This window comes from Ostrea edulis, chromosome 5 (genome assembly GCF_947568905.1).
Source record: "Ostrea edulis chromosome 5, xbOstEdul1.1, whole genome shotgun sequence".
NCBI classification, from domain to species: Eukaryota; Metazoa; Mollusca; class Bivalvia; order Ostreida; family Ostreidae; genus Ostrea; species Ostrea edulis.
In genome coordinates, this window is record NC_079168.1 from 44,589,232 (window position 1) to 44,605,091 (window position 15,860).

The 15,860-nt window shown below is 36.1% G+C and overlaps 1 protein-coding gene across 3 annotated transcripts in view; it reads right to left on the reverse strand.

Moving 5' to 3' along the window:
* Nucleotides 1–10,109: 10,109 nt before the first annotated feature.
* Nucleotides 10,110–15,860, reverse strand: part of LOC125649502 (uncharacterized) — a 60,517-nt gene continuing 54,766 nt past the window's right edge. For all 3 annotated transcript variants that reach the window (XM_056164572.1, XM_056164571.1, XM_056164573.1), the window contains one exon: nt 10,110–11,553. In XM_056164572.1, coding sequence (XP_056020547.1) covers nt 11,370–11,553 — 184 coding nt within the window. In that variant the 3' untranslated portion in view covers nt 10,110–11,369. The remainder of the gene's footprint in view (nt 11,554–15,860) is intronic.

Sequence of the window (15,860 nt, forward strand, 5' to 3'; positions counted from 1 at the left end):
AATCCCGAACGATGTGGTATTAAGCTTTCAAATATTTTACGGTTATTGTCTAAATATCCTCTTTCAATTAGATACCCAACTTTCAGTAGAGTATTGTCAGTATATGCATTTCTTAAGTGTGTAATGTGCTTCAACTCTGATAAACTTAATGAATAATTGAAATCAATGCCCCGTTTGGTCTGGGCTGATTATGGATGAAATGATACAGTAGTCTGGAGAAAATACAAATAAACAGTCATGATTAATAACAAATAGTGTTAATAGACATATCATCAGTTCCGAACAACTTCTCATCGCTCTGATGAAATCTTTGAGCAGGAAAGTGTGGCTGCCTTTCTCAGGAGGTCGAAGCCCCTAGCCTAACGAAATCATCACATTCTGCACTGCCAGAAACAACGTTACCCTCTGGGGATCATCAAAAGAAAAAGAAAAGAGAGAGAGAAAAAAAAGAGGACGAAGACCCAAAATCTTACAGGACAAGGACCTTGAGGATGGCAGGCTGGTGTTGCAGGAAATGTCACGTACATAACGGATCTTTTTTATTGCTGTGTAGAAGGCATTATCCATATGTGTTATGAACAGTACGTGCTTGTATCAATATACATGTAACTGACTTCTAAGGAATACTCTTGCAATTTAATCATTTATAATGTCAGTGTTTGGCCTCTTGGGTCCACAATTGGAATCAATTCTCCCTGTCTGGAAACAAAAATTACCGGACAACCACGGGTACCCTGGATCATCATCGTGTGGATTATATTACAAATTACATGGTGGTTAATTAAATACATGTATATTGTATGAATTACAATTTGTATACGAAACGAGCGTTCTATGGGGATTTTAATCTGCTTTCAGTTCGAAATGCATTAAAAGTATATTTGTTTCAATCCAAAAATAAGTACCACATTCTAATTTTGGTGAGATATTTATTCACATTTTGCGCTGGAGTTTTCGGTGTTTTCGTGTCATTAAGATGAAACATAAAAATTCAAAGGAAAAGTGGCATTCGTTCATGATAATATCCTGTCCCAGTACCAGCACAAAGAAACTCAAATTCTCTCATCTATAGACACGCAATGAGAAAGAACAAACTGCAATGTGCAGAAGTAGAATTAAAAGTCACGGTAATTGGATATTGAGTATTCAAGGTGTTTGAAGACGAAAGAAGCTACATACCAAGCACCAGATATCTGATGTTTCAATATATACACAAAGGAGCTACACACCAAGCATCAGATATCTGATGTTTCAATATATACACAAAGAAGCTACACACCAGATATCTGATGTTTCAATATACACACAAAGAAGCTACATTGTATACACCAAGCACCAGATATCTGATGTTTCAATATACACACAAAGAAGCTACACACCAAGCACCAGATATCTGATGTTTCAATATACACATAAAGAAGCTACACACCAGATATCTGATGTTTCAATATACACATAAAGAAGCTACACACCAGATATCTGATGTTTCAATATACACATAAAGAAGCTACACACCAGATATCTGATGTTTCAATATATACACAAAGCTACTCACCAGATATCTGATGTTTCAATATATACACAAAGAAGCTACACACCAAGCACCAGATATCTGATGTTTCAATATATACACAAAGAAGATACATTGTACACGCCAAGCACCAGATATCTGATGTTTCAATATACACATAAAAAAGCTACATTGTATACACCAAGCACCAGATATCTGATGTTTCAATATATACACAAAGAAGATACATTGTACACGCCAAGCACCAGATATCTGATGTTTCAATATACACACAAAGATACATTGTACATGCCAAGCACCAGATATCTGATGCTTCAATATATAAAAAAAAAGGTACACACTAAGCACCAGATATCCGATGTTTCAATATATACACAAAGAATACAATAGAACAGAATAGAAATCCTTGACCTCACGAAACTTTGACCTTTTAATGATTTGCATAATCCAAGACTGTTCAGTGGTCGTATCTGGATAAAATGACCTTGAATCATATATTGATGATCATATTATAATTTTGCTTCACAGTGACTACACGATTGACCAATTCCATTTGACTTTGGTTTATGAGGCGTTGACCTTTGACTTCTTATTTGGACATTAAGTTATAACACAATGACCGCTCTCCATAACACAACAGAAAGCTTTCTAGTTTTAATTGACATCTCCTATTACTCGTCGCGAGGTGACTGACGAGGCAGATGTGGAATGGATTTTTATTGAATAGATTAGCTTTGCAATCTGCTTATTCTATCAGCAGAGTCAATACCAGACGAGCGACCGGCCATTAAGCCAATTACTGCTGGTAAACTCGTCTTACAGTTCATTTTCTTCTTCTTTTCACTTAAATAGACCGCTGATGGTAAACATCAATAATGTGGCATAAGATGGTACAACACAATAATCTAATACCGAGGATCCTAGCACCTTGTGCCCTCTGGCAACAATTTCTACACATACGTATCATATATGTATATGAATTAGAGAAGATCTTCGCAGGTGGGATTTAACAATACATGCTGATAAAATAAGAACAGATTATATCGAAAGCCTGTGCAGATAATGAAGTATGATTTACTATATCTCTGTTGATTCGAATACACTGGCTCTCCATATCATAAGCAGCACCACTGTAATAATTGTTTCGACAACGTATTTATATGTCGGGACAAGTACTGTTAGTAATTCATCCGATATGGGACGATGGATGAACTTTTAAGCAGTACGTGCTCAGAAGACTGCTGTGTAATATTATTTCAGAAGAAGAAGAAAAATGCTCAGATAGTTTGACCAACATGATTGAAGAAGTTTACTACCTATGGGACTATTACTTTAATGGGCTGTCATTTTATCAAATTCAGTGTTTGAAGGCTTGTGCAGCTGGTGCACATGAAGGCAGTCCACCTGTCTCCATCGTATAATCGATAAAAGCTGAACCAGCACGCCGAAAAATGTCGACAATAATATAAATATAAGACCCGATATTATACCATTTGACTTCAATATTGTCACAATGATTGTAAACAAAAATCCGAAACCCCTCCACTGAGCAAAACTCAACATCACTCGGTATTGTGTGCTTATACATTTAGTAGTACATAATTGCAATCTCGTTCACAGAAAAGGATTGTCACCGGAAAGAGAAATGAATTATCAATCCTAGGAAATCGACACGTTAGGCTAAACAGACGAATTCAAAATCTGTGAAGAGTAATTACAAAATCATACAGCATATTGCCGAGACAAGTTTGAGACGTAATCAAAAATTGACACTACTATGTACAACAATAACATATTACACAGCTCTTGCTTAATGACGACAATTACCTTGGGCTAATAGATTACATGGTGACATTACATATTGTAAATCGCTCAACACACTTGGTATGGGACATCATAACATACAGTATATTCTTGAATCAAAATAAATAGAAATAGGAAATTAGATATCCATATATTTTTTTAAACTAGTACTCCCACTTCTACTAAGTTTGTCGATAGTTACGCAATACTTTCATGTCAGGAACTCATTGTGACTGGTGGGTGTTTGGGAAGGGAAACAATACGTGGTGAGTTCTGTGCAAGTCAAATTACGTTGTTGACGATGCCGCATTGAGTAAGACGCAAAAAAGGTGATTGTGGGGTAAGGGAAGAAGAGACCCGTGGGCCTTAACGACCATCTGAGTATGCGCATTATTTGGTCTTTAGAAATCATTGTGTTACCTGTGAGCTTTTTATACTTCTCCATTCTTATACTCTGTACTAAATGATAAATACACATTATTATAGGAGAGTAAGTTTTATCACGTTACAGCGAAATGCAACTACCTACTTGAGTTCTAAAAGGGCAAATGAATTTAGATTTCAAAGAGGGTCCATTGCTCATTATAATGATGCTAACAGTTGTCTACTTGATGCCAGGATAAAAGTTTTCTAAATATTTGCATTTTCAACATATGATCAACTAAGCCCAACCCCGGGACCTGAATCCAAGGGTAATGAATTTCACATTGCTCATTATAATCAGCTTGCCTGCTTCATGTCCGGATTTTCAATGTATAATCCCAACCCCACCCAGTTATCTGAATCGTGGGGTCATGAACTTCATAATTTTAGTAAGATGGCTCAGTATCCAATATTATGATGCAAACATTTTGTCAACTTGATGTCCAGAAGTGAAAACGATTTTCTTAGATATATATAATGCAATAAATGAATCCACGGGTTCATGAATTTCAGTTTGGTATAGCGTTCGTTGCGTATTACAACCATGCCAACAGTTCGACTACATGTACTTGATGTCCAGAAGTAAAGATTTTCTGAGACAGAATACATTTACGACCAACTGAGCCCCATCCCGGGGCCTGAACCAGGGATCATCACCCCCCCCCCCCCCCAGTTTGGTAAAGGGCTAACTGTTCATTACAATTCTGTCCACAGTTTGACTGCTTGATGTCCTAAGTAAGGAAAAAGATTGTTTTAAAGATATACATGTAATGCATTGTCAATGGATGACCACCCTAAGGGCCTGAACCAAGAACCCATGCAGTGGTGGATCTAGACGGGATACAGAGATTGCACCTCCCCCCTTTGGTTGAATTTTTTTAAAAAGTCATTTTTTGCCATTTTTGAGTCTGAAACCCACCCCTCCGTTCTTGGATGGAAAAGGTACAAGATACAAGATATTTCATTGACCAATCAAGGGCCCTTGAAGGCATTGTTAACAAAAAGAAGTATAATTTAAACATTTCTATAGAAATTCAATAAGCTTGCTCATTAAATAATCATAACCAGGCATCATTGTCTCTAGTCTTGATGATGAAATATTATTATACTTTTATGTAAAAGTAGATGTTAATAAATGTACATATTGTGTTCCTTTGCATCTAACAACAAAAGATAAACTTTCAAAAACCTGTATGCACATGAAAATACATAGGTACAAACTTGACCCCCACCCACTTTGGAAATGTTCTGGATCCACCACTGCCATAAATTTCACAAGTTTAGTAGAGGGCTCAATGCTCATTGCAGCCATGCAAAAAGTTTGCCTCCTTGAAGTCCAAAAGTAAAGAGGATTTTAGAAAATAACATTAATTTTGATGGTTTTTATGGTAGCATATTTCTGCCATCACTTGTCAAATAATTATGTTGACTTGTCAGTTAATCATTACGACTTGTCGGATGATTATGTCGACTTAAAAAAAACCGCATTGACGTTTTCGAGGGGTTACTGTATATGGCTTGGGAGAGTGAGCATTTCTATGTTTGTGAGGGGGATTAAATAAACACAAATATTTTTAGAAATAGAAACAACTTTGGTTTGGTTGATTAAATGATATTATTCAAAGGTATTCATTTAGAGCATAGAATTTACATCTTGTCCAGTTCTTTCCGACGACTTACAACAAATATCATCTTTCAAAAGTCGTGTTTAATCAGGGCGACATTCATTTTATTGACAAGTCGACATATCGGCAATCATCTGACAAGTCGACATGATTATCTGACAAGTGATCACAGGAATATGCTACCATAGGTTTTGCTCCCAAGAAGGCCGAGTCCATGATATTCATAATTTTTGTTCCCCTCACCCAAAAATTGGTTCCGCCGTTGCAGAGAAGTTGAAAAATGTTAGTTTACGATCAACGTATGACTAACGATGACAGATACAAACCGATATATATATAGCAATAGACCTAAATACGATGTCTCTCCTTAGTGTAACACTGTATGTCCTCAAATGAATGTGTTCATTAATTCATTAAAACAATTATAAATGGATTCATATTATAATTTTCACGGGAATAGACTATATTACTTGAACAGGTCAAATCAAAGTTTGGATCAGAGACGGCGGATTTAGGAATTAAAGCTGGGGGGAGGGGCGACGCAACTTCATGAGGCAGGGGTCTGGGCTGCCTGAAGGCCTCCAATGGGTCGAGGGAGAAGCCGTGAAATCCCCCGAAAGCTCGTGGATTTTATAGGGCTTGAAATATGTCTCCTATGTAGTCATTTTTAATATTTTCTGTCATTTTTTAATGATGTGAAATCAATCAAATGACACAAATTTTATATTTTTTTTGGAATAAAATATAAGTTTTCCTAATAAAAGTAACAATAAATCAAAGGGTCTTGTCATTTATTTCTTCGAGAGTGAAAAAAAGAAGGTTCATCGTTCACATTTTATTTCATTTTAAAATAAGAGACCGTGATGTGTGTATGTCCCCTTAAACCCGCCACTGGGGACCCCTAAACCCGCCACTGGGAACCCCTAAACCCGCCACTGGGGACCCCTAAACCCGCCACTGGGGACTCCTAAACCCTAAACCCGCCACTGGGAACCCCTAAACCCGCCACTGGGAACCCCTAAACCCGCCATTGGGGACCCGCCACTGGGGACCCCTAAACCCGCTACTGGGGATCGTACTCTTCACCTCAGTCTCTGCACTGAAGATTTCCCAAAAAGCCTCGTTATCAATTTGTATATATATCGAGTCACTGCACTACAGAAGTTGTTTCAATACAGACGTGTTTAGGTTGTTAAACATTAGGAACATGGTTTTCGACTCACTTAAAACAGAACATCTGATATCAAGTTCAGCTGTAAATCGCAGTCATTCTACATCAAGTAATGCACGTTCGCCTTTCGCAGTCAGAGTGAAAGGTGGTAAATGATTATTCAGAGTACTCATGTTAAAGGGATAAAATATATATGCACATGAAAAGAGCACGTACAGAAACTCAACGTGCTCTAGTCTGTTTAAGACAAATTGGATATGAGGTATGCAAGGTGAAACATTATAAAATGTTTAGTCCGAGACATAGACGTCTCTGCTTAGTGTAAGTGAGGGCGAAGGGAGAATTCTGTAATAATTACTAATATAAACGCATATAGTGTAATACTTTAATGCGTATCTAACAAAGCACGTGCACGCACGCACACACACATTGCTATAGCTGACCCCCACCCCAGTACTTTCAAATTTGTACCAATAGATTATCCGATTTATACTACGAGACTATCAGACTCTCATTCTGCTAGTTTTTATAAAAACAGTTTAAAGTTATCTGAAAATTTAGCTCCGTCTTTGAAGCGCTATCTTTCGTGTAATTGAGTACACAAAAATATCTTTCAGCTAGTATACCCACACTGCAATACAGGTTGTCCTCGGATCAATGAATAGTACACTTTATACGTTTGTTCCTTTGTTATTCCAACACGATGTATGACTTTAAATCTCTGTACACACACTCTGCTTTAACTGTCTGTAAAAGGTCAATTTAGTATGTATTGATGCCAATCTATCAATCGAAGTTCAGGACAAGGCAACATATTGATCTCAATAAAACGAGGTACATTTCAACACTACTGTATCTAGACTGCATCATATTTTATTCATTGTTTTTTCTTCCTCTCATTTACATCCCGCCTTCAACTATCGCAAAATGTAACGGCTTTTATCATCAATTAAACTACGTCATTTGAAAGTGCACAATATTGTGACGTCAACTCGTTAATTAACTGAAACGTTTTTAGGCGACTGATGTAATATATATATATATATATATATATATATATATATATATATTAACCCTGAAGGACAAGCAAATTGCTGCAAGTATCAGCAAGCAATTTTACACAAAAATCATTTTTAAGTGTGTGGCAAAAATCTTAAGGCCGTAAGGGTTGCCTCAGTGCAGTACTTATCAGGAATAAGGAATAGGTAACAGGGTACACATGTTTGACAGCAAAGTGTCTTTAGAGCACTGCGCTATCAATCACTTTTATATACCTGGAATACCTGGTCAGAATTTCAGTGTGTGACCTCTCCAAGTTTACTTTGAGAAGGTACAATGTAACGAGGTCGCGACCAGACTATAGTGTACACTTCAGTACCAACAGAGCTGGTCAAACAAGCCTGACCACATCTGTTGAATCTTCCACCTTAATGTCCAAATACCAAAGGTCAAAAGTAGTAGCTACGATGATATTAAACACACAAATTAAATACCCCCTTAATGAAATTTTAAGTAAATTTCAAGCATCGGAAGTTGTACATGTACTTCGCTTGCATTGTGAAATCTTTATCTTGGTATATCTCTAAATAATGGAAAATTAATGGGTGTTCCTGAAACAAATAAGTTTCTCAGATAAATTCTAGACGTAGTCACCTACACTAAGTTTTAATTTCTATATCATGAATTTTTATTTGCTAATAAAAGACAAGATCACATACACCAGTGCTGATGAACAGATAAAAGCAATGACAATGCTGCAGTAGTTATTGGGAATTGGAAAATTTCCAAAACTTGATCAAATAACAATGACCTAAAAATCCCCCAAACATACAGCCAATATGCATAATACTGAAGTACTCAACAAGTCCCCTAGATGTATATACAGTCAACCATCTAATCAATCACTCTACTTCTAGACAGCAAAGGCTGTGGGAGGATGTGTCTACTAATTAATGTAATCAATAATTAATGTCTACACTTTCCCACATAACGCAGCAGATATATATATGCATGTATCCTGATTTCCATTCAATATGCACTTCCAACATACATTCTGAGAAAAAAATAGGCATTGCTCTGATCATAAAAGGTTTATATATGGTAATTGCATAAGAAAAAAAACCCCAATTATTCAAGTATTTTACCTGATATGTGGAATCTTAATCTTGTTTAATGGCTGGTTCTATTTCGTATTTTTTGTTTAGTTTTATTTAAATTGACATTGATAATTCCTTTACCTACTGAATACCTCAATGGTTTTTAAAGCAACGAGTACAATGAAAACATTTCTTGGAATTAATTGACACAATCTGCATTAACTTAGGACCCAAGGATGTCCTCAATAAGACACCTTTAAACAGCCTTGGTCTTTTCTGACAGATCTGATTTTGCATAATGAAAATCTGCAAAATGACATTTTTAAAAAAAGTAATATAATCTTGAATGACACGCCATTTTCCCCACCTTCAACCAGTTCGACCTGTTACGGTGAGTTGGGAATAGGAGATCGTAAATACAAAGATAAATGGATACACACTTGTTTACTTTTCCTACGTGCAGTGCTATATATATATATATAGCCTTTGTTTAAACATCTACCTGGATAGCAAAACAAAATGTCATAAGGTTAAGTCAGGGCCTTTAAAGAGTTCAAAACATTAAATACAGATTACTTGCAATAATTGGTCAGAGTGAAATAGCAATACTATCCCTTCACACAAGGTGGCACATTCTTGGAAGTCATTGTACACAACACATTCCAACCATTCACATGTAAATTTAAATTGCAGAAAAAAGTAACACATAGCAGTCTTCTGTGAAGAGCTGTTGATGATATGGAAGATTAGTCATATCAAAACAAGTTACATTGAATTCCTGAATAAATGCAGTATTACCCCATTACAACTGGACTTTTAGATTAGTGAAACACAGAAATTCTATGATCACACAAGATGTGGGTCTAGGTTATTTGACCAGGATACGCTCCCATTATTTTTTAGGTCATAAAATATTTTTTACTAGATTTGATTGTATGATTGATTGATTGTATATTGTTTAACGTCCCTCTCAAGAATATTTGACTCATATGGAGATGTCACCACTGCTGGTGAAGGGCTGCATTTAGGCCTATGCTTGGCGCTTATGGCCTTTGAGGAGGGAGTGATCTTTATTGTGCCACACCTGCTGTGACACAGGACCTCAGTTTTTGCGGTCTCATCCAAAGGACCTGGCACCCCATTTAGTCACCTCTTATGACAAGCAAGGGGTATTGAAAACCTATTCTAACCTAGATCTCCATGAGATTTACTAGATTGGAAAAATCATTATTTCCATGCAAGTTTGAATCATTATAAAACCAAAACAGTCTCATCCAACTTTGGGTTTACAAGTAATAAAAAAAATACATGCTTTTACCTCATTCAGTTAACATACATTTCTGTGCTGTGTACAAGACTGAAATAATACCTACATCTCAGACAAATGCCTTGATCAATTTCGCTTTCTTCTGAATTACTGTTCATAACAATTTAGAATGGGAATGAAAATAACTAGCGTACCACATATCAGAAATTTATTATTAAAGAAAGGTAACTCTTCATAAAACAGGATGACACCATGTCGGTGAGAGAAATTCATCACAACTTCATGCAACTAATATTCCACAAGGAAAAATGTTATCATAGTAATTGCTGAAATTTTATGGCACTTAACAATTTATATCATATTTGTCCTAATAACTATGCCCACACCACCCCAAATATACCACCTTCCCCCAATCTCATTTTTGTCAATGGCTTGACTATGAAACTGCTCTATTATTTTGTACAAAACATAGATTTTTACTTCATTATCAAATTGATTAAGTGTCAGATGCACACAGAGCTAAAATGGTACAAGCTAGCTAAAAAATATGTGTATTTTCTAATGTGAACATGATCATTATAATTGTTAGATACAACATAATCAAATACTGTATGCTGTCATGATTTAAAACACAACCAATAACATTGTCAAGGAGAAACACTGTAATATAGTCCCGCACCGGACAAAGAGACAGAAAATCGAAGATCAATGATTATCACTGTTCACGGATCGTTGTGACATTGTATAACTCATTTTCTACATTCACAACTTACTACAACTATAGTTACCTTAGTGTAACCACATATATTAAATTACAAGGAATTATTATTTACAATCATTAATTTCACAATTCTCAAAGTTATATTCATCAACAATGAAAAAAAAAAAGTACAGTCAAACAGGATCAGGACATATCAGTCAATAAGAATGGAACAATGTACCTGTGATAAAACTTCAGAAGAAAATCATCTACTTACTGAAACACAAAAATACAAATGAATGTGAACTCTGGTTGAAGCTGTGTAGTTGATACATGCCACAGTTGTAATACTGTGAACAGGGAAAATTTGGTCTCAAGTTATTTTTGTAAAGACACATTTAACAATTTCACCCCACTTTGAATTTGCCAAAGGTCATTTATTGCTACTTTAGAACAATTAGTACACACAAATTCATCCAATTTTACATCATTGATGTGGGCAAAATCAGCCAAAATAAAATGTGGACAAAATTTTCCCCATATGCATGATTAATCTTAAGGTCATATGCAACATTTCTGACATTTTTCTAAAACTATATATTCATCTTCTCTGTAAGTATCCTTCACAAAATAACAATCTACTGGAATATAAGCTAAAATTCAAACTTTGTGATAATGCATCATTAAATCTCACGGTTCAGTTTCAATCTCCTGTTGATACATTGTTTGTACAGTAGATTCCCTGGGAGAATGTTAGTTCTTCTTCTTCTTCTTTTTCTTACTCTTTCCTTCCTGAGATCCCTGTTGTTGTGATGGCTGTTTGGTGACTTCTTTGTTTTCTTTCTTCCTTTTATCTTTTTCCTCTTTCACTTCATTTTTGTCAACATTTTTATTGACTTCTTCAAACAATGTTTTTTTGAAATCTTTATCAGTCCATCTGAAAAGAAAAATCTTGCAATTATTGTCTGAGCTAAAAGTAAGTAAAGGAAATAAGCTGCAAACATTTCATTCTGAAAAATATTGGACTTGCTTAGGCATGTAAGGGCTGAATATTTTTTAAAATTGAATCTTGAAAAATGTCTCGGCTTGAGATAAATCTAAAGGACACACATTTTTTCTTCTACAAAACTCCTTTCTTTTACTATTTTCAAATACATGTATTCATAAAGTGTCATCACCCTCTGGAACTTCAATTAAGTGTACCGTCCAATATCACAACAAAAGATATGCACTGATCAGTCACTGACACGGTCCAATACTATAACAATACACGTGGTGGTTGATTTCATGGATGATACGCCATGAATCATCACAACCCTACATTTCATTCAGTTAGCGCAATGGAATCTGAGAGTGATGCTGAGAGAGGGCATATGAAAATGTGGATCAATCTGAACAATGTGAAAATTTATAAGAATATATCAATTTCAGGTGAGAGTTTTTCTAATATATCATGACAAGGTACTTTTATTTAACAATCAGACCATCATACATATCTAGCAATATAATGTACAATCATATCATAATTTTCATAAACAAGAGGCCCATGGGCCACATCGCTCACTTGAGTTACCTTGGCCCTGCTATTGTTCAGTTGTTGTGATTTTTAAAAGTTTTTTTTTGTTTTATCAATCTTTATTCCCATGAATTTTTTTTATCCCATATTGTGGCCCTAACCTAGCCTCAAAGGATCACAACATAACTGCAAATGAATTCACATAACACAGAAATGCCTCAACACCAATATGACTAACATGATCATGTTGTTCTGGATAAGACCAAGGTCACAAGGTCATATATCATGGTATGATATGAAGACCTTGCCTTAAAAAATGTACACAAATATGAAATCTCCATCTTTAAATAGTTCAGGAAATATAGTTCTGAAAATATTTAACAGTTTACATTTTCTCAAAAGTAAGTAAAATTTCAAGGTCACCAGGTCAAAGGTCATAGTATGAAATAAAAGGTCTTGACATAAGAAATCAATATACAACATATGAAAGATCTACCTTGAATAGTTCAGGAAATATTGAATATGTCAGAATTTAAAAAGGAGGTCCACCTCTAAGGTCAAGGTCACTCTTCACAAAATAATAAGGTCTTGCCATAAGGAACCTATATACAAAATATGAAAGCCCTGCCTTAATTAGTTCCAGAGAAATTGAATAGGTCAGGTGTTGTTTTTTTTTTAAAGTGGGTCAAACTCTAAAAAACAAGAGATGTTTGTAAAACACATATGCCCCCCATGGTGCAAAATTGAAAAGGGTTATACACACACACATCATTTAATTGAGAGTAGTATCATCAATTCAAAATATTGAGCAGACAATATCTTCCTATGTCAAGAGTGGATTGACCATGTGACCTTAAAATAATTAGTAGTCATCTTCTCCTGAAGATGTACCAGTGTACCAAGTTTAATGTCTGTCAAGCAAAGGGTTCTCAAGATATGGAGCAGACAGTATATTCCAATGTCCAGTTTGATCCTTGACCTTTGACCATGTGATCTGAAAATCAATAGGGGTCGTCTTCTCCTGAAGACGTACCAGTGTACCACGTTTGATGTCTGTCAAGCAAAGGGTTCTCAAGATATTGAACGGACAGTATATTCCTATGTCCAGTTTGATCCTTGACCTTTAAACATGTGACCTCAAAATAAATAAGGGTAATTTTCTCCTGAAGATGTACCAGTGTACCAAGTTTGATGTCTGTCAAGCAAAGGGTTCTCAAAATATTGAACGGACAGTATATTCCTATGTCCAGTTTGATCCTTGACCTTTAAACATGTGACCTCAAAATAAATAGGGGTAATTTTCTCCTGAAGATGTACCAGTGTACCAAGTTTGATGTCTGTCAAGCGAAGGGTTCTCAAAATATTGAACGGACAGTATATTCCTGTCTAGTGTGACCCTTGACCAAGTGACCTCAAAATCAATAGTGGTCGTCTTCTTCTGAAGTCGTATCAGTGTACCAAGTTTGATGTCTGTCAAGAAAAGGGTTCTCAAGATACTGAGCAGACAGTATATTCCCATGTCCAGTTTGACCCTTGACCTTTGACCATGTGACCTCAAAATCAACAGGGGTCATCTTCTCTTGAAGATGTACCAGTGTACCAAGTTTGATGTCTGTCAAGCAAAGGGTTCTCTAGACATTGAATGGTCAGTATATTCCTATGCCCAGTTTGACCTTTGACCAAATGACCTCAAAATCAATAGGGGTCATCTACTCCTTAGGATGTATCAGTGTGCCAAGTTTGATGTCTTTCAAGCAAAGGGTTCTCAAGATATTGAGCGGACATTATATTCCTATGTCCAGAGTAGATTGACCCTTGACCTTTGGACCTGAAAAACAATAGGGACCCTCTTCTACTCATAACTAACCCACATATGAAATATCATTATCATCAAGTGAATGGTTCTCAAGATATTGAGCGGACAACACATGGTCTACAGACCGACCGACAGGTGCAAAACAATATGCCCCTTCTTTTTCAAAGGGGGGCATAAATATTCAATATGTTATGTTTTCTTAAAAGTAAGTCAAACACCAAGTTCAAGGTCAAAGATCATAAAATGAAAGATCTTGGTGTAAGAAATATACAGGTAACTCTCGAATTATCGCCACTCAATTCATCGCCATTTTCGTTATAACGCCGCATTTTTCTAGTTACTTAAAACTCTCGTTAAAACGCCAAATTCGCTATCGCCATTTGCCACAGTGTTTTCATTACAAAAGTCTATTTCAACATGTTAATTATCTCGATAAACCGCCATAGGTGCACATGGTCAGTGAAGCAGTAAATTGGTCATTATCGATCTCCCGCGTACACCTGGACAGAAGGATCCCAGTAATCGCTGTACATATTGAATAAACAAGAAAATTACTCGAGATGAACTGTAGTCAAGTTGTTTATACATCATAGAAACACATTTCAATTTAGCTATGGCTTCGCCACGAAAGAGGGTCCTGTTAAATTTCGATGAGAAAAAATCATTACGTACCAAGGACATCATCCAAAATGTACCCATCAGGATATTGCAAATCATTTTTCTGTTTTATGGGAAAAGTCTATATAAAAAGAAGGACAGTGGGCAACATCTTAGCAGCAAAGGATGCAAATCTTGCAGACCCTGACCCAATCTCTGAAGGCTCGCCTGCCAGGAAACGGCACCGCAGTGCACTTAATACTGACTTAGAAAAGGCGTTGTTTATGTGGTTTACGCAAGTCAGGACAAAAGATAACTCTTACATATAAAAGAACGGTAACTCTATTTCTTCAAGATGGCAGTAATTCAATTCATCGCCAAATTCGTTATAATGCCATAATTTCATAAGAACAAAAGGTGGCGGTTTATCGAGAGTTGACTGTATATACCAGATATGAAAGATCTGCCTTAAATAGTTCAGGACATACTGTATAGGTCAGATTTTATCAAAAGTAGATCAAACTTCCAGCTCAAGGTCAGAAGATCACACACCACATCACATGAAAGGTATTTCCATAAAGAGTGAATACATTTAAAATATGAAAGCTCTAGCTAACGTAGTTGAACAGATATTTTCAAACATTTTCCCTATATATCAGCATATTACACTTTGATCCCCTATTGTGGCCCCAATCTATCCTGGGGACCATGAATTGCACAAACTTCCACCTACTCTATGTCAGGAAGCTTTCTTGTAAATTTGAACTCTTCTGGCTCTCTGGTTTTCTGAGTTTTAAAACAGATTTTCCCTATATTCTCATGTAAAACTTTGATCCCCTATTGTCATGTGGCCCCACCCTACTCGGGGGAGGGGAGCATGATTTGAACAAACTTGAATCTGCACTATGTCAGAAAGCTTTCATGTAAGTGTCAACTTTCCTGGCTCAGTGGTTCTTGAAAAGATTTTCCACGATATACTCACATGTAAAACATTGATCTCCTAAGTTGCCCCACCCTAGCCCCAGGGGTCATGATTTGAACACACTTTGAATCTGCACTATGTCAGGAAGCTTTCATGTAAATTTCAACTTTCCTGGCCCATTGGTTCTTGAGAAGATATTTAAATGACCCTACCCTATTTTTGCATTTTCATGATTATCTCCCCTTGGAGAAGAGTGTTGCACTTTATTTGAACAAACTTGAATCCCCTTCACCTAGGGATGCTTTTTTTCAAGTTTGGTTGAAATTGGCTCAGTAGTTCTGGAGAAGTAGTCGAAAATGTGAAAAGTTTACAGACAGACAGACGACGGACAAT